Source organism: Helobdella robusta (genome assembly GCF_000326865.2).
Source record: "Helobdella robusta unplaced genomic scaffold HELROscaffold_39, whole genome shotgun sequence".
Lineage (NCBI taxonomy): Eukaryota > Metazoa > Annelida > Clitellata > Rhynchobdellida > Glossiphoniidae > Helobdella > Helobdella robusta.
This window is the reverse complement of record NW_008704865.1, coordinates 1,183,326-1,202,111: the sequence shown is the minus strand read 5'-3', so window position 1 is coordinate 1,202,111 and position 18,786 is coordinate 1,183,326. Positions and strand designations below refer to the sequence as shown.

The following is an 18,786-nucleotide window of genomic DNA, read 5'->3' as shown; positions in this document are numbered from 1 at the left end:
ATAAATTTTTAATTGTTGATAAAAATAACTAGTATATATAGTGTAGTAAAGTTTAAAATTTTCTGAGAGAATTTAAAATAATTTGAGACTACACCATAAAACAATTTTACAATTTGAATGTGTAAATACAACATTATAAATGTATTATAACTACATGTCTATTTATTTATTTAGTTCTGCCTGTGTATATTTTGTCAAATTTATTTGATAGGAATTGAATATAACCTTTATACCAGCTGATTAACTACCATGCAGTAAAATAACTACTGTTGACACCATTTCCTCCAACGATTTCGCAACGAATTGCCCATACCATATAATTAGAATAAACTCTTTCAATCAATGTTTAAATTTTTATATTGTCATTTATTCTTTCGTTTTTGTCTCTGTACTAATTTTCGTGTCAGATACAATAATTTAGTTTTTAAGTAAATTTTCATTTTCGTAGCTATACATAAACATGCCTACCTGTTGCATTAAAAATTGCATTAATAATAAATAGAAATGAGAAAATTTCTGATGCATCTTTTCACAGGTTTATTTTCAAATTAACTTCACACTAAAATAAATGTAACAATATCCCTATACTCGTTGAATAGAACTATTTTGTTTTACAATTACATACATTTTATTTTATAGACTATTATAATTTATAATGCTATCATGGATTACCATTTTAATATTAAAAGCAATACTTAAGAATAGCACAAGTTTCTGTAACAGTTTATAAAATTTCAGATTTCCTCAAAATGTAAAAATGCAAAACAATTGGATTAAGTGCATCAGACAGGAAATAAATGATTTCAAATGGCTTCCATCAAAAAATGCAAGAATATGCAGTGACCATTTCTATAATAAAGATTATAAGGGTTATGATGGAGAAAGGAAGGTAATGCTGAAGAAAGCATTCCCATGTTTTCAAGTTAGTTATATTTATATGTCATCAGTTACACAAGGAAGCAATTCACATCATCATTGTACATTGCAACATTATCTATACAAAAAATATAAAATGCATTCACCAATATTCCATGTATTTTATTAAAACTTAGAAAGGGCATAATGACATTGTGAATAATAAACCCTGTTTAGGACTGGGATCATCATCATCATACCAATCACCATTACAAGTAGAGTCAATTTTATATTAACGCTTAACAAGTTAACTAAATTGGCATAATCAAGTTTTTATATGAAATACACATCAAGTATTTAATGTAACAAATAAATTAACAGAAAAATTTCTGGAAAAGTTTAAAAAAATTAGAACATATGACTCTGATCAAAAATCATTCGCGTTGACACTGCATTTGTATGGGCATAAGGCATATGATTATCTTTGGATAAATAGCTTACATCTTCCTCACACTAGGACATTAAGAAAGTAATCTTGTCATACCTGTTCAATAATTTTAATAAGATTGTTTTAAATAACTATTCTCAATGTCATTTTATTAACACTACATTAAAAGGTGGCTACAAAACATTGATGGTATGCCTGGGGTGATTTCTACAAACCTTATTGACTAATGGTGATGGGGATCCTCTGGAACTGTAGGGTCATGACATTCAATCTAGTCATGGATTGAGAAATCAATCCTTGATATATTTGATAACAAACATTTATTATAATATAAGAATGTAAAAAAGATGTAGGTGTAAGGCAAAATCTTACTGGAACTATTATTTTTAGCAATTTATGATTTATTTTTTTTATTTATGACTTTATCCATTTTCAATGATACCAATATTTTTAATTATTATTATCCAAATTATACTCATGCCTATATAAATTAATTTGATTGTGGCTATTTCTATGCTTAATTATTTTATTTACTTGCTATAGGTATGCACAGCATTTAATAAATTAATGATAATAATTAATAACACAACATTCTAAGTGCATAAAATATAATAAATTAAAAGTACAATTTTTACAAACCTCATTGGTTATGGTGATGGGGATTCTTTAAAACTGAATGATCATGATCTACTAATGTAGTGGTTGGTAGTTTCTAGTAGTCTAATCTGTTAATGTTCGTTAGTGTTATCTGTTATTTATTTCAATTAGTAATTAGAATCAGTAGAGATTAGTTTTAGTTTAATTATTAGACTTTAATAATTTAATTACTAATTAGTCGTCGTTTAGTGTAGTTGGTGGTTCACAAAAAATTTCTTTTATTTAAAATGCAAAAAGATACTTAACCGTCATACAGCAATATCTATCCCAAAACAGCATCTAGTCTCACCTTTTAAAACATTTTGAAATTTTAAATAAAAGCAATATTCCGAAATTAGTAAATATACGATCGTAACTTTTGACTTGGGCGATAAAAAATTACCCTCCAATTTTCCTCTGGAAATAAGCTCCTTGTTCGACCGTCAAAAATGAGCGAAGGCCGTTATATTTATTCTAATTATATGAATCCTAGGCTGTGAAATCATAGCTAACTTCACACGCCAAGAGTAATACGATGTCTACCAACACAGCTTTAGAAACGTTTGTGAACAACGTTCAAACTTATTCAATACAAGGTTGAATTTTTTGTAGAAAATATCTTTCTTTTTTTAAATTTAAAAATTTTTCACCTGTGGAGTAGACAGCACTGCCTCAGCTAGCAGGACCCTGCTATTTCCTACTAACGACTGCCTAACTTTAATTAACTACTAGGGCACTACTCCAATCCCCCAAAGAGCCCAACTTTTGAAAAAAGTTTTGTCATACTCACCCACTAAAATGATATTTTAATTGCCAATTATTTAATTAATTTAAAATTTAATACTCAATAATATTGGTTTTTTATTTGTAAATTAAATGTAAATGTGTAAAGTAAAGTAAACGGAAGCGTAAAATAAATAAATTTATTTATTTATCAAGTACCAAGTAGGTAGTCAAATTTGTCAAATTTCAAATACATTTGTCATTTTTACTGATTTTCAGATTTAGTTTACAAATGCAATATTCGGCATAAGTTGACATTTGTTTTTCCATTATAAATTATTGAATAATTCAAATTACTGACTATATTATGTAATATATTAATTTTATATAATAAATAAATAATAATGATAAATAATCAACTGACCATTGCAGGCAACTTCAGCCAACTGGCATCGTTGGTCACAAAAGAGGGTGAAGTACTCAGTAAGAATCTACCACTACTGGACAATGTGTTGGCCACATTCAATGTCCAAGAACATTCTATAGGCTGTCTGGCTATTTTGTCAGATTATATTTATTTACTTTTATCTATATTTATTTTTAATCATTTATTTGTAATTGTATTTTTTCATTTATTTGTTCATTTAGTTTTTTAATTCCTAAAAACTATTTATTTATTTAATTTAAAATTGTCTCCATGTTTTGAAACATTAGTTTTTAAACAAATTAATTGAAAATTTTGTAGGTTAGCCAAATTTTCAGCCAGCCCATTAGTTGAGTTCGACACATTGTTCGCGTTGTCGTCAGATTTCATTAAAAACTGTAATTCAGAGCAAGTTCGCTACACCAGTGGTTTATGTGGGTTTATTAATTATTCTAATTATTCTTTGTTTGATTATTATTTTTTGGTTATTTATTTATTTATAACTATTTCTTGTTTCAAAGTTTTAGATGTAAATATTTATTTATGTAACATCGATGAAAAAACATTGACACAAAAATATGAAACTAAATTTTTTTCTTATTTTAATCATCAGTTGCAGAATTGTGCCACAAGTTACTCGATGCTCTGATTGAACGGAAACAAGTGATATGATCATTTTTATACTAATATTACGAATCATGCCAACATGATTATACTATTACTACTACTACTACTGTTGTTGCTGCTGTTGCTGCTACTACTGCTACTACTTTTATTTCTAATAATTATAATATAACTATAATTATAATAATAATTTTGAATGTCAAAAATATTTCAGCACTAAAAATTAACTTATATGTTATAATGTAGTGATAAAATGACGTTGTTAATGGCATCATTATTAGCGATAATGAAATATGGTGAGGATGATGATGACGGTGACTATGTTGTTGATGAAATTTCAGACAATCAAAGGAATTGCGGTATTTGCACGGGCCATTGAGAAGATCAGAGTGAATCCTAACCAGCTGACATCCATTCATGCTGACTTGTGTCAGGTTGGTTGTTGGTTGGTTTGTTGTTGGTTAGTTGATTTATTGATTGATTGATTGATTAATTGATTGATTGATTGATCTGTTGGTTTTTTGTTGTTGATTGGTAGGTTGGATAGTCGGTTGGTCGGTTGGTTGAATGATTGATTAAACACTTCATGCATAGAAAAAATACATACAATTAATATGCATTCATTCAATTTTTTTATTATATCATTGAGGACTCATAGATTTATTTTTAACCTAAATATCTTGACCTAAATTTATGTACTAATCACAATGACCTTGACACAGATTTATTTTTAAATATAATGACCTTGACCTCGCGCAGGCCTGCCTGCTATCGAAGTGCATGAAACCTGCTCTGCCATATTTAGATTGTGACATTCACTCTATCAGCAAGGAGGTAATGATGATGATGATGTTGATGGTGGTGTTGATGATGGTGATGATGATGATAGAAAGATTGGAACAGCATCTTTTTTCCTTTATTTACAGTCATTATAATTTTTTCAGCCTTATTGATTCATATCTCACAAATACACATATAGAAACAAAACAAACAAACAAACAAATAAAATAAATAAAAAAACAAATCAAACAAACGGATATACCAAAATTGTCATTCGTCATCATCATTGTCGTCATCGTCATTGTATCATCTTCACAATCATCATCAAGTTTCCTCATCTAACTTTTCAGTTTGGTCAATTTAATGTGAAGCACTTCTTGCTCTACTACTATTATGGTGGGATGATATACGCGGCTGTGAAGAATTTCAAGAGAGCCTCGTTCTTTTTCGAAAATGTTTGTTGTATCCTTCCTTTCTTTCTTTTCTTTGTTTTGTGTGCGTGTGTGTGTGCGTGTGTTTGTTTGTTTGTTATATTTTATGTACATTGAACTCTTTTCATGTGTTTGTTAACAAACGTCAAATGATATAAAACAAACAAATTATTTCGCAAAAATTGAATTATTTAATTAATTAATTTATTTATTTGTTTTATATTTTTCAAAATTTCTTATTTAAACTCAATTTAATTTCTGTCCCAACCCAGGCAATCACAGCACCTAGCCTAGCACTGAGTCACATAATGTTAGAAGCCTACAAAAAGTTCATTCTGGTTTCTCTCATTGAATATGGCAAGGTTTCACCATTTGTTCTATCTATTCTATTTAGTCCTATTTTAAAATATTTATTAAAAAATTCAAATATTTTAAAAGTGAATTTTTCTGATAAAATGTGGCTAAATAACTTGTGATGCTTGTTATTTGGATGATGATGATGATGATGATGGTGATGCTGATGATGATGTTGATTGTTACTTGAATGATGATAATGATGACGGTGTTTATGGAATTTATTCATTCAGTATGTTATCTATATATAATTGTTAATTATTATTATAATAACAACAATAATTGTAACGAATTATCATAATTATTAATAATTGTTGTTCAGTTACCAACACTCCCTCGGTACACATCCCACGTCTCAACACGCTACATTAAGGTTGCATTCTGCTTTGTGTGCGTGCGTGTGTGTGTGTGTGTATGTCTTTGTGGTATGTGTGTGTGCGTGATGTAACAATGGTTAGACAATATTGAGAGTGATGATCAAATCAACGATGATATGGACAATAATGATGACGATGATGATGAACATTATGGTGATGATGTAGTGAGTGAACATGATGACGACGATGACGATGGTGATGGTAATGCTAATGATAATGGTGGAAATATGATGGTGGATACCACCCACACATAACAGCCACTGTGCCAGCCCTATGTAGATCTGTCAAATAGCTTCCAGACACCCAACCAAGATCTCAATGTCCTCATCATGAAGCATACTGATGTTTATCTGAGGGTAGGTCTGTGTGCCGGGGTTGATTTGCTATGTTCGTTCATCTTTGTTCGTTCGTTCGTTCGTTCGTTCATTCATTCATTTTTGTATTCGTTTCACCATTCATTCATTCATTTATTCATTCATTCATTCATTACTCTATTCTTTCAATCATTCATTCATTTGTTCATTCATTAACTCGTTCACTTGTGTTTTAATTTTTCTCATTTATTCATTCACTAAGTGTACAACACACACACACACTCCACACACTCACACACACACACACGCAACTGCCAGGACCAAAACATGGGCCTAGTGAAGCAGTGTGTGAGATCAAACTACAAGAGAAACATACAATGTTTAACAAAGGTGATTTAGTCTTAATTAAGTTGCTAATTTAAACTCAAAAATTCAACCATAATCATCATCATTAACACCATTATCATCATCATTAACACCATCATCATCATCATAATCATCGTCATCATCACCATTATCACCATCATCACAGACGTTCATGACCTTGTCCTTCAGTGACATGGCCAACAGGGTTCAGCTAGGTTCAGCTTCGACAGCTGAGAATTATATCTTAAATATGGTCTGTTTAATGTGCGCGTGTTTGCGTGTGTGTTTGTGCGTGTGTGCGCGCGCGTTTGTGTGATGTTATCATCTTTTTTATTCTTAGCATAATTATTTATTATTATTATTATTAGTTATAATTATTGTGGACTTTTGTTATCATCTTCAACATCTTGAATCTAATCTAATTTTATGGTGGCCCAACAAGTCATATCTTCGGGTCTCCTAGCTTTTTTTACTGAATAAACTAATTATTCAATTGAATTCATTCATTCATTGGTTCATTCATTCATTCATTTATTCATTCATTCATTCATTCATCGTCACTAATAACATCATCATAGTCGTTGTCACCATCACCATCAGTATTATCATTTCATCGTCTTCGTCATCATTTTTTAAAATTCCCCAAAGATTGAAGATAAGGAGATCTATGCCACGATCAACCAGAAGGACGGGATGGTCAGTTTCCATGACAACCCGGATAAGTACAACAACAGCAAGATGATTGATCATCTGAGGGAACAGGTTTTTGTTCTTTGATTGTTGTTCTTTGTTGTGTTTGTTGTTCTTTGTTGTTCGTGTTTGTTGTTCTTTGTTCTCTGTTATGTTTGTTGTTCTCTGTTATGTTTGTTGTTCTCTGTTATGTTAGTTGTTCTTTGTTGGTTTTTGTTTGTTTGTTCATTGGTGTTGTAATTGTAGCAATCAGCATCTTCAAAGTCGTCATCGACATTTTATAAAACATCATTTTCGATTGTCACATCGTAATCATTGCGATATTGTTGTCATCGTTTGCGATCTCTGTTTATTTAACCATCATCGTCATCGTCATCATGGTCATCATCATCATGGTCATCATCATCATCATTAGATAATGAAATGTATCACACTGGACAATCAGTTGAGAGATATGGATGAAGAAATATTATTGACACCTCAGTACATACAAAAGGTAGGCTGTATAGTTCATCATCATCGTCATCATCATCACCATCGTCATCTTCTTCTTCGTCATTATTATTCTTATTATCATCTTCATCACCATTCTCATCATCATGTTTATCATCGTCGTCATCATTTTATTATGTGTAAAGTTAATTTGGCTATTTCAATAAATTAGCTATGTTCATCAATCATTCATTTCATTCATTCATTCATTCATTCATTCATTCATTCATTCATTCATTCATTCATTCATTCATTCACTCATTCTCAATTTCATTCAGTCATTTATTTTCAATTTCATAATAATAATTAGCAATATTTATAACAAAACAATGATACACTTCACTGATTAAAGGTTGCAGGCACATACGACGAAGATAACACAAGCGGGTCCGGTATAAAACTGGCCCAACTTATGTGATCTGATGTAGTCTATAGATGATAAACCAACTTCTAGTTGATTGATTGATTGGTTGATTGATTAATTGATTGACTGGTTGAATGTATGATTAATTAAATGAATGATTGATTTGAATGATTAATTAAATGAATGATTGATTGATTTTTATTTATGAATGAATTTCTGTTTTTTATTTCTGTATCGTTTTTCTCCCGTGTTAATTATAATCTAAAAATAGTCTTGTTCATTGCTAATATATTGTTGCATTATTACCTCCATTAATGTTATTTATATTGATGTTTCCGTTAATGGTATTATTGATTACGTACATTGATTACGTATCGACAGCTGTAGAATCATAAAAGTTAAAGTATCAATAAATTGCACGGTCCTCCCTCAGCTTCAAGATGTTTCCGAGAAATCAGCTTAGCTTTTAATTTTAAAAAAAGAGCCAAGAGGTATCAATTCTTGTTTAGCGGCATTGTATTTAATGTTACTAAAGTGAAATTAACATTAAATTATATTATCAAACAATAATACAATCGAAACAATAATCATTTAAGTCAATTTTTCGTTAAACTAAGTCGAATTGTAACTGCAATGTAGTCAAGAAATGAAATTTTGAATCTGTTAATGACAAAATAGTTCAGCGTTCACCAATCAAAATCGTAGAAGGGAACTTCTTCGTCTTCCGATAGAACTTTCGCTTTTTTAGCTTCGACTTCGTAGAGGGTTCCTTTTATGGCACCTTTCTTTCCCTCCCCTCCCTGCATATAAATCTTATCTGCTTTCACGCACGTCAGGTGGCCAGCAAGTTGGATCCTGGAGTCACCGAGACTGATCCACTTGGTGCGGTTCGGAGATGTACAGTTCAGCAGGTAACAATCCGATACCGGATCTTTCTTCTTCCCGTCGAACGTCCATCCACCATGCATGAAGATGCAATCGCCCTGGTTACATACGGATGTCACGTGATATTTCCTGGCTGCAACTTTTGCCTCTTGGATTTCTGTTGAATGTTTTTTGAAGTGGATGGAGGAATAATATGTGCTGGAGCCTGGGCAAACAAATGTATGAGTCTCGAGCATGTTGTCATTTCTGCCACCGACGATGTACAACTGGTCCTTCAGGACATCGCATGTGTGACCGGATCTGGAACATACTGTCGTTTCCAAGGGCTTGTAAATGAATTCACCTCTTTCTGGATTGCTTGATATCAAAAACATACTCGCAAATCTGCGCTGAGTTTTAAGAAACCCCTCCCTTCCGACAACTAATATTTTGCCATTTGAGAGCAAGTTGGCTGTGTGCGAACTCAATCCAGAACCTATAGGAAAGCCGTGAGTCTCGCATGGAAGCCACTTTTCTTGAGCGCCATCGTAAATGTTCAAATCGCTCGTTCGCGATTTCCCATTCCAGCCACCAATCAAAACGAGGTAGCGGTCTTGCAGTACAACGCTTGCGTGGTAACTAAGAGCTGGCGAGTCGGTGTCGGTCAAATCGGTCCAAATACCGGTGTCGAATGAGTACTTGTGAAAACCGTTCAACGGGGTTGACAGACGAGATTTGTCGATGCCTCCGTGTACGTAAAGGTTGTTGCCGATGATTCCCCCACTGTGGTTGCAGATAGTTGGGCCACCTGGGGAGAGGACGTTGAAGCCAGCCACAGGAACGTAGTCGTCTGCATCGCTGCTTCCCGTGGTTGTCATGTTACTTCGGTGATGATAAGCTATCAATTAAATAAAGTAGGGCGTTGTTGTTGATTATGTTTTAACTAAATTAAATATAAAAAGCTCGTTTATAACAATCTATAACACACAATCAAATCGTTTTGACGGTCGCGATATTGTTGTTGTTCATTTGCGCTATAGTAAACATGTTGTTCATAAATAACGTTCAAATCAAAGTAAATAAAGTTGGAAAACAAACACCGCCGTCAAATATTTCACTGATTTAACATCTTCAGCGCTATACAAATTTTTCAGGACTGTAAACAAAGATGCTTCCCTCAGCAACCGTTAATCAGGGCGTGTGATGCCTGCGTGCTGTTGTGCTGTTGTGCGTGCTCCCACGCTGAGTACGTGTAATAGAATGTATTGATAGCTGTTATATAATAATAATAATAATAATATATATATAATATAAATATATAATAATAATATAGAATGTTATTAGCTATTATTATTGATAGCTGCCAGCACCATCAACATCTTCCCTACGTTGTTAACTTTTTATATTGTACACCATGGCTCAGTTGCATTTGTTTCAACCAGTCAAGAATGACGAAATGAATATTTCAAAAGTAATTAAAATAGTTATTTTTCTCACTTTGGTGGTGTTGGTTGCAAACTGCACACAGCCTGTGAGTAGCGGCTTAAGAGATGACAACGACGACGACGCATCCACAAGCAGCATCAACGTCAGCAACAGCAACAACAACGTCAACAACTTCTTTTCCAACAACAACAACAACAACTCAAGCAACAACGGCAACAACAGTACAAACAACAACAACCCCAATGTTGTTGTTGACGATGATGGCGATGAAGATGAAAGACATGGAAATGGATTGATAAAAACGTACACTGAAAAATTGTTCAAGGAAAACATCGAACAAACCCCTCATCTGATATTCTTCTACAAATTCAGGTTCATAATTAAATAACGCTTTAAAACTATAAAAGATCTTCATTGAGGTAAAAAGTAACAGAGCATTAGCGTTAACGTAGACGACGTGATGGCATAGAATGCCTACTTGTATGTTGCAGATACTGGATTCGACTGCAAATGATCTCGACTTGTATATGTTTTTTGCAAGTCATAATGACGGTAAAATAATTAATGAAGATGTTTTTGCATTACTGATAACGAGTTTAACCCATTGCACTATCGACGATGTTATCATTTATCATAAACATCATCATCGTCATCATCATCGTCAAGAGTATCATCATCATCATCATTATCGTCATCATTATCAAAATAACATCGTCAGCATCGTCATCATCGTCTCCAGGTGTCCGGATTGCGACAGATTCTTGCCACACCTGAGTGCCATAGCGAAGAAAGTTCAGAGTAATGAACAGTTGCATGACGTTATCGTTGCGAAGGTTATCATTGTTTAATCGATTGAGTGACCGATTGATTGGTTAACTGACTGAGTGACTGATTGATTGATTGATCGATCGATCGATTGATTGATTGATTGATTGATTGATTGATTGATTGATTGATTGATTGATTGATTGATTGATTGATTGATTGATTGATTGATGGATCGATCGATCGATCGATTGACCCGCCCACAGATAGATTGTTATGACGGCAAAAATATTGACGTCTGCAAGAAACTGAAGATTGAAGAATTTCCGACGTTATTATTAATTTTATTTATCATAATAAAATAATTTAAACAGTAATATTATAAATTAAAATAATTATAATACAATAATTACGACAATTAATATTACTTTGTTAATTTGTTTGAATAGTAATCAAATTAAAAACAAGTTTTTAACAAGTTTTAAAAACAATTGCAAACTTTCAATGGTTTAAAAAAAAGGAATATATTCATTGGAAGTTATTCGCATAGTTTGCCCATTAAAAAATTTGATTTTAAAATGAATAAGAATTTGTATTTTTTAGACAATGTATTTCTTAGTTTGGATGTTTTCAGATATTATTTCATAAAAATTTGAATAATTTGATTTAAATTTTTCTCAAAAATTCCATAAAAAGTCTGGTGGTCTTCAAGAAAAGTTCGACTCCATCGGCCAAGTTCTCGGGCAAGTATATCGGCAAAATTCTGGAGAGATATAGAGCGGGGAGGAGAGGGGAGAAAGATATGCACGCATCGGTGAGTGTTGCTGCAGCATTTTTATAAGATGTCTCTACTCAATTAATTCTGGCCACATTATAAACTATTCCAATGTAAATTGTAGAAATACGTGATGAATTTAATAACAACAGCCTTCAAAGCGCAACTGTTCAGATTTCATTCGAAATACTTTAAATAATTAATAATATAGTGGCGATGATTTATTTTATAAAAATAAAATCTCTAAAAAATCGCAGAACGAAGAGATGAAAAGGAAGATGAATGATGAGGACGATGACGATGAAGATGACGATGAACAGAGGAGCAAGCAGTCGGGCATCCTCAATATGAATGATGGAAACTTCCACAAACTTGTAACGGACGGTCGACACTTCATCAAATTTTTCGTTCCACGGTGTTCACACTGCAAGCAGCTGGAACCAATCTGGAAAAACCTGGCCGACAGTTTGGATCAAGTGGAGAGGAGTGCAGTTACGATCGCACAGGTAAGAAATATCTCAAGTTTGGCTCTTCAACAATGTTACTAACAACTCGATCATTCGTTTAATTTTTCAAAAAGTCTGGTATTAACTTTTGAAAATCATATTTTAAAGTATCTTGATATAATGCCATTTATTACCTGAAGGTTGATTGCACGGAAAGCATTGAGACCTGTCGTGAGAATGACATCAAAGGCTATCCGACCATCATCCTATACGATGATGGCAGTCGAGTTTGTGTCTTTTTTTGGAAAATTATTTGCTAAAAATAATATTTTAAAAGACTTTTCTTAGAAGTGTTATTTGTTTGAAAGTATCTGAAATCTAGCAATTATATACATTGTATTAGATGTAGTGGTTAATTTAAACAACACGTGCAAGGCACGTGTTGTTGTGGTCTGAGTAGTCGTTTGTACCACTACGCTTTGATTGGTTGAAAGGATGCCGAAACTTCTAAGAAATGCTAATTAGATAATTTTACATTGAAATATTATTTAAACAAAAAACAACAATTTTATTATTTAATATTATAAGTAAATGTAAATTTCTACTTAAATGTGAATTAGATTGATGGTATTAATTGACGATAGAATTTTCTTCTCCAGGTCGGGGCCTACACAGGAGCTAGAGACCTGATCAGTATGAAAAATTATCTATCTACCCTTCCGTTCAAGCCAAAGGTTGCCACAAACATAATTACAAATAATTTTCGTTAATATAATGTAATATAACATAATCTTATTTAATTTAATATAATAATAACAATAATAACGTTTATTATATTAATTTATACTTGATAATAAGAAAAATAATAACAACATATATATATCAAAAACTATTATAACATTGACAAGAATGATGTAGTTCATTTACGTTGTGTGCGTGCGTGTGTGTGTGTGTGCGTTTGTTTGGAAGGGTGTAATAGACCCTTGACAACCTAACAACGAAAGAATCTCATAGTAGAGTTGACGGGCCCTGATCTAAGCGGGTACCTAGACCCTCGAGGTAGCGTCATAGTCAGATTCTACGACCCCCACTGTCCAAACTGCAAGGACAGTTTCAGCGTCTGGAAGGATGTCGTCGCGACAGTTAGCAGAACCGAAAGTTACAAAGCAGAGACTTTACAGGTATTGTTTCTTGAGATTTTTATAAATTAAAAAAATAAAAAGTGCTTTGTTGTGTTGGTGTCTTGTGAATGGTTGGAGTGGTTTCTTTTTTGTATCATCACGAAATTGCTTTGGCTCTATCTTTGCTTCAGTTCATTTTTTGGTTTGTTTAGTCATTCACTTGTTCATTCTTTCGTTTATTTTATTCATTCATTCATTCATTCATTCATTCATTCATTCATTCATTCATTCATTCATTCATTCATTCATTCATTCATTCATTCATTCATTCATTCATTCATTCATTCATTCATTCATTCATTCATTCATTCATTCATTCATTCATTCATTCATTCATCCATTCATTCATCCATTCATTCATCTATTCATTCATTCATCCATCCATCCATCCACTCATTCATTCATCGTCAAGTGGAAAATTATTTCCATCTGGTATATTGATTGAAGGTGAATTGTAAGGAGCACGACGATGTCTGTAAAACGGCCAATGTCCTTCAAGTGCCAACCATCATCTTCTACAAAGGAACCAAAAAGGTATATTTTTTATTTTAAAAAAATATTAATGTTACTCTTATCATTACATCATCATTGTTATCATAATATCGTTGTTGTTATCGTTATTCTCGTTATTGTTATCGTTATTCTCGTTATTGTTATCGTTATTCTCGTTACTATCATACCGATACCGACCATTTTCGTTATCTTCGCCATGATCATAGTTTGTGTTGACCTTTTAATATCATCAGTGTCATCGTACTGTCACCTTCATCACCATCATAATCATCGTCATCATCATCATCATCTGCATCGTTATCGTCGTCATCATCATCGTCAACATCATCATCATCATCGTCGTCGTCAACACCTCCATCTTCTTCATCATCTTTATCGTCATCGTCGTCATCATCTTCTTCACTATCATCTTCATCATCATCGTCATCCTCCTCATCTTCTTCTTCCTCATCAGTTGGATATATATAGAGGATCTCATAAGAGTCTATCAGACCTGCTCTCATTCATTCATCAACTCCACGACAAGACCATTGATGATGATGACGATGATGATGACGATGATGTTGGTGGCGGTCATGGTAATGATGCTGATGATGATGAGGGGGGAGAAACTCGCGTCGGTGTATCAGGGAATAAGGTGAATATTTTATTAACTTTGAATGATGCAGTAGGGGATTTATGAAATAAGGATAAGATGATGCTGATTAAAGAGTAAAATATGTACACACACTCACACACACACGCACACACACACGCACACACGCACACACACACATGCACTCAAACACACACACATTCACAACAAAATGAAATGATTTATTATACCTAATCGTAACAATATGCTGGTCAAATTCTTCTGATGGTAGCTCGTTAGGACGTTGGATATGAGGACGGTTGATGGTCAACTGGCGACCAGTAAGTATGTCTTCATCAAATTCTACGTGCCTTGGTTAGTTGGGGTGATGATGATAATGATGATAATAATAATAATAATAATTGGAACATCTTTTATTTTTCACCATAAAAAACATACAATGATAAATAAATATATATATATATATAATATATATATATATATATATATATATATATATATAAGTTAATGTTAATTAAATAATGCGCAATGATAAAATTTTTAAAAATTGTATAAAATAATATTAAAGGTTAAGACCATTTTGCTCATTGTGAAGTTAAGTGCAGAACGGTAAAATATATTTAATTAGCATCATAGCTTGTTCTTGTCACAGTAAATGTCATACGATAATAATAATAATGATAATGATGATGATGATAAAGACGATGGTAATGAAATGGTGATGACTAAAATAATGTTTCTTTTTTTTTGTATTTCACTTGATTTCACTTTTAAATCAATCCAGGTGTGAATTCTGCAAACACCTGTCTCCCACCTGGATGGAACTGGCCTTCAGGTCACGAAAGGTCAAGAACGTCGTCATCGCAGAGGTCAACTGCGCCGACCAGAAGCACCTGTGCGATCGTTACGATGTCAGTTGGCTCGGTGGTGATGGTGATGATGATGCTGGAGAGGAAAACGATGATGATGATGAAAATGATAATGCTGATGATATATTACGCTACTACTGTTGCTGCTTCTACTACTACTGCTTCTACTACTTCTACTACTACTACTACTACTACTACTACTACTACTACTATTACTACTACTACTACTACTACTGCTTTTACTACTTCTACTACTGCCACTACTACTACTACTACTATTACTTCTACTACTACTACTACTACTACTACTACTACTACTACTACTACTACTACTACTACTACTACTACTACTACTACTTTTACTACTACTACTACTACTACTACTACTACTACTACTACTACTACTACTACTACTACTACTACTACTACTACTGTATTACTATAACAGCTACCTATAATACAATACAATCACTGCTACAATTTTTATATTTAAATTAAGTAATGATAATATTAATATTAAATTAATTGTTTAAAAAACTTGCGAAATAAATGGACAAATTTTAAAAAATATAACCCGGTCTATAAATAGATCAGAGGTTACCCCACGATGCTATTAATACTGAATGGAAAAACCCTGGATATGTACACTGGCTCGCATGAGGTCAGCGACCTGCACGACTACCTGGTGATGATGATGAAGTACGATGGGAGCAACATTAGCCACTACAGCGTCGGTGAGAAGCGCATCAACGTGAGTGATGACGACGACAACGACGACGATGATGACGGTGGTTATGATAACGATTATAGATATTTCGGTGGGAGTGATGATGATGATGATGATGATGGTGGTGGTGGTTATCACTATAGAGATGGAAGGAATGAATTGTAGGGTGAGTGCTGCTTGAGGGTGTGATGATGATTTGGTGAAATGGCAGGGGCAAGAATGATGATTAGGATGATGATGATGGTGATGAAGGTTTTAATAAAAATATTGCAAAGATATCATTAACATTAGTGAAAATTATGATGTTATGGTGATAACGAGTGCGATTATGGTGATGATGGTGGTTATTAAAAATTTAAATTTAACGTTGAAGAAGTCGAAGCTGTCCAGTGTCCACTATTTGACCATGCTGGCACCTCAGAGTGTCCATTTTATACGCATTTTATTGATTTATGGTTTATATTTTGAGATTAAGACGTTAAACTATGGTTTATAACTTTATATTATTTTGTCAATTTGTATCTATTAGTGTTAATTTGGCTGTTAATGTGATGGTTTTTTTTCCTACTTTGCAATACCGGGTAAATTATTTTGTTAAATTTTTGACCGAAGTGCTTCAGACGTTTGTAATTTTTTGTGTGTCTGAGATTAGTTGAAATTCCTTATTCGCATTTCAAATAAATGTTTTTTTGAGTTTATTTTTGATGGATGCGTGTTAATTTAATAATGTTATGGCGTTGGTGGAATTTGTGAGAAGAAATTTATTTTTGATTTCTTGTTTTTGTGTGAAATAATTTCCTCTCACTCACTCTCTCTCTCTCTCTCTCTCTCTCTCTCTCTCTCTCTCTCTCTCTCTCTCTCTCTCTTTCCCTCACTTCTCAACTTCTACTTTCTCTTTTTTCTCCAACCCAACTTTTTACAAAAAAATAAAATAGTTATAATATTGTCGGACATGAAGATACAAGAATGATAGGCACAACAGCGTAGATAGGTGTCCACAACAAAACATTGGAATAAATAGATGGATATAAATGCAGATGAATTAAACGCATAAAAAAGTTTACAAACAGACACACACTAACACACAAACACATACAGACGCACACTTACACACACACACACACACACATACCTTTATTATTGAGTTTGACGCGGAGTTCACGTCAAATATGCCTCACAATCGCACGTAGCTAACAAAAGAACCAAACAACACAACTGCTATTGTTCTAACATCTGGTGTACAGATACCAAAGTGTACGCTTGCAGTTGGTACTTACATGGTACAATACTCAACTTTACAGATTTATACACACATTCATGCATGTACACGCTCGCACGCACGCAACATGCATACATACTTGAGAATTCAGACATAGGCTGACACACACAAATATATACAAATGCAAGAAAAACAAAACATGATATACAAAACTTGCGATTTGAATACAAACAGGTCTTGTAATACCAAAAAAGACATTGCCATACAATTATCATTCTTTGAAGTTTCTACAGAGAAAGCATTCCTCAAATTATGCAGTACAACAAGACGATAAAATGTAATTTTATACCTTGTAGACAATTTAATAACACGAAATACCTCGCAAAAATACGTGAAAATACATAAATACCACAAAACACAACAACGCCATACTGTACCTACCTGCTTCTCTTTCAAGTGCAACATTTGAGAAGACATCAGTTGTATTGTATACGTCAAAATGAATAGCTACGAACAAGCAAGTTCACACACCCACACATGTAAGTGTGTGCGTGCGTGCGTGTGTGTGTTCTTGTGTATACATACATTTGTGGATGTACGTGTGCAAACGGTGAGAATTATAACTGGCATTAAATGCAATAGAACAAATGAAGCCAAATAATGCAGAACAATTAATTGCTGTAGCTCTTCATTTCAGTTCGTCGGCTGGTTTAATAGGCTGAGCGTGCATTGCTTTGTTTGTATGGGATTGTGAGGTGACGTTCATCTACGTTTGCCTGCGTTCACAGTTTTTAGTCATTTTTTTATTTGTTCACTCGTTCACTCTTTTTTCGTTTAATCATTCGTTCGTTTGTATGTTCGTTCATTCGTTTATTTGTTTGTTCGTTCATGCGTTGAAAATATTATTTTCAAATATTTTTTCATATGAATCAGTGCTTTGGTTCACTCCTTCATTTTTTCTCTCATTTACCCATTTATTAAGCAGACACGAATGAACGATTATTTTGAGAGATTGAGATGAACGTTCTGTAAGTTTTGAAGGGGTAATGGCTGTTGGCACGCAAAAATGAACACACACACACACGCACGCACGCACACACACACACACACGCACACACACACGCACACACACACGCACACACACACACACGCACGTTCACAAATACATTCACAAGCACTTTTCATTATTAATTAGTTTACTTTAAAGTTAATATATCATTATAAAACTATTATTAATATTGTAGCCCTTCCAATTATGTGCATTATGGATTACCTCATGACTCTAGTTAATTGATATTAAATTAGCTAATATTCCAAATTAAGTTTAAATACCATCGATTCGCACGAGCTCACATGCAAGCTTACATTTATCAATGCAAATGACACTCATACACACACAGTCACAGACAAACAGACGGATGCAAACATACTACCACACAAACTTAAGCGCCACCTCATTTCTTAGTCACATATTACTATGGCAAACATTTGCTAAAATGTACGTTTGC

General features: G+C 33.2%; 3 protein-coding genes across 3 annotated transcripts; 2 read left to right on the top strand and 1 right to left on the bottom strand.

The window, feature by feature from the left end:
- Positions 1-2,474: 2,474 nt before the first annotated feature.
- On the top strand, positions 2,475-8,153 carry HELRODRAFT_192867 (hypothetical protein; the record flags this gene model as incomplete). The annotated part of the gene is made up of 15 exons (XM_009024112.1): positions 2,475-2,535; positions 3,095-3,224; positions 3,408-3,520; positions 3,700-3,749; positions 4,052-4,144; positions 4,470-4,544; positions 4,841-4,945; positions 5,194-5,283; positions 5,598-5,648; positions 5,910-6,008; positions 6,285-6,356; positions 6,499-6,585; positions 6,981-7,094; positions 7,438-7,518; positions 7,867-8,153. The coding sequence occupies 15 exons, from the start codon at positions 2,475-2,477 to the stop codon at positions 7,930-7,932; spliced, it is 1,287 nt and encodes a 428-aa protein (XP_009022360.1). The 3' UTR covers positions 7,933-8,153.
- A 936-nt stretch (positions 8,154-9,089) lies between these two features.
- On the bottom strand, positions 9,090-9,395 carry HELRODRAFT_125934 (hypothetical protein; the record flags this gene model as incomplete). Its single annotated transcript, XM_009024111.1, has 1 exon — positions 9,090-9,395. A coding segment is annotated over one exon (306 nt), but the record flags the coding sequence as incomplete, so codon positions are not given.
- A 2,629-nt stretch (positions 9,396-12,024) lies between these two features.
- Positions 12,025-16,830, top strand: HELRODRAFT_101552 (hypothetical protein). Its single transcript, XM_009024110.1, has 9 exons — positions 12,025-12,234; positions 12,375-12,461; positions 12,834-12,908; positions 13,179-13,355; positions 13,803-13,889; positions 14,323-14,505; positions 14,735-14,817; positions 15,248-15,374; positions 15,922-16,830. Exons 1-9 carry the CDS (start codon positions 12,076-12,078, stop codon positions 16,222-16,224), a joined length of 1,281 nt encoding a protein of 426 aa, XP_009022358.1. The 5' UTR covers positions 12,025-12,075; the 3' UTR covers positions 16,225-16,830.
- The last annotated feature ends 1,956 nt before the right edge of the window (positions 16,831-18,786 follow it).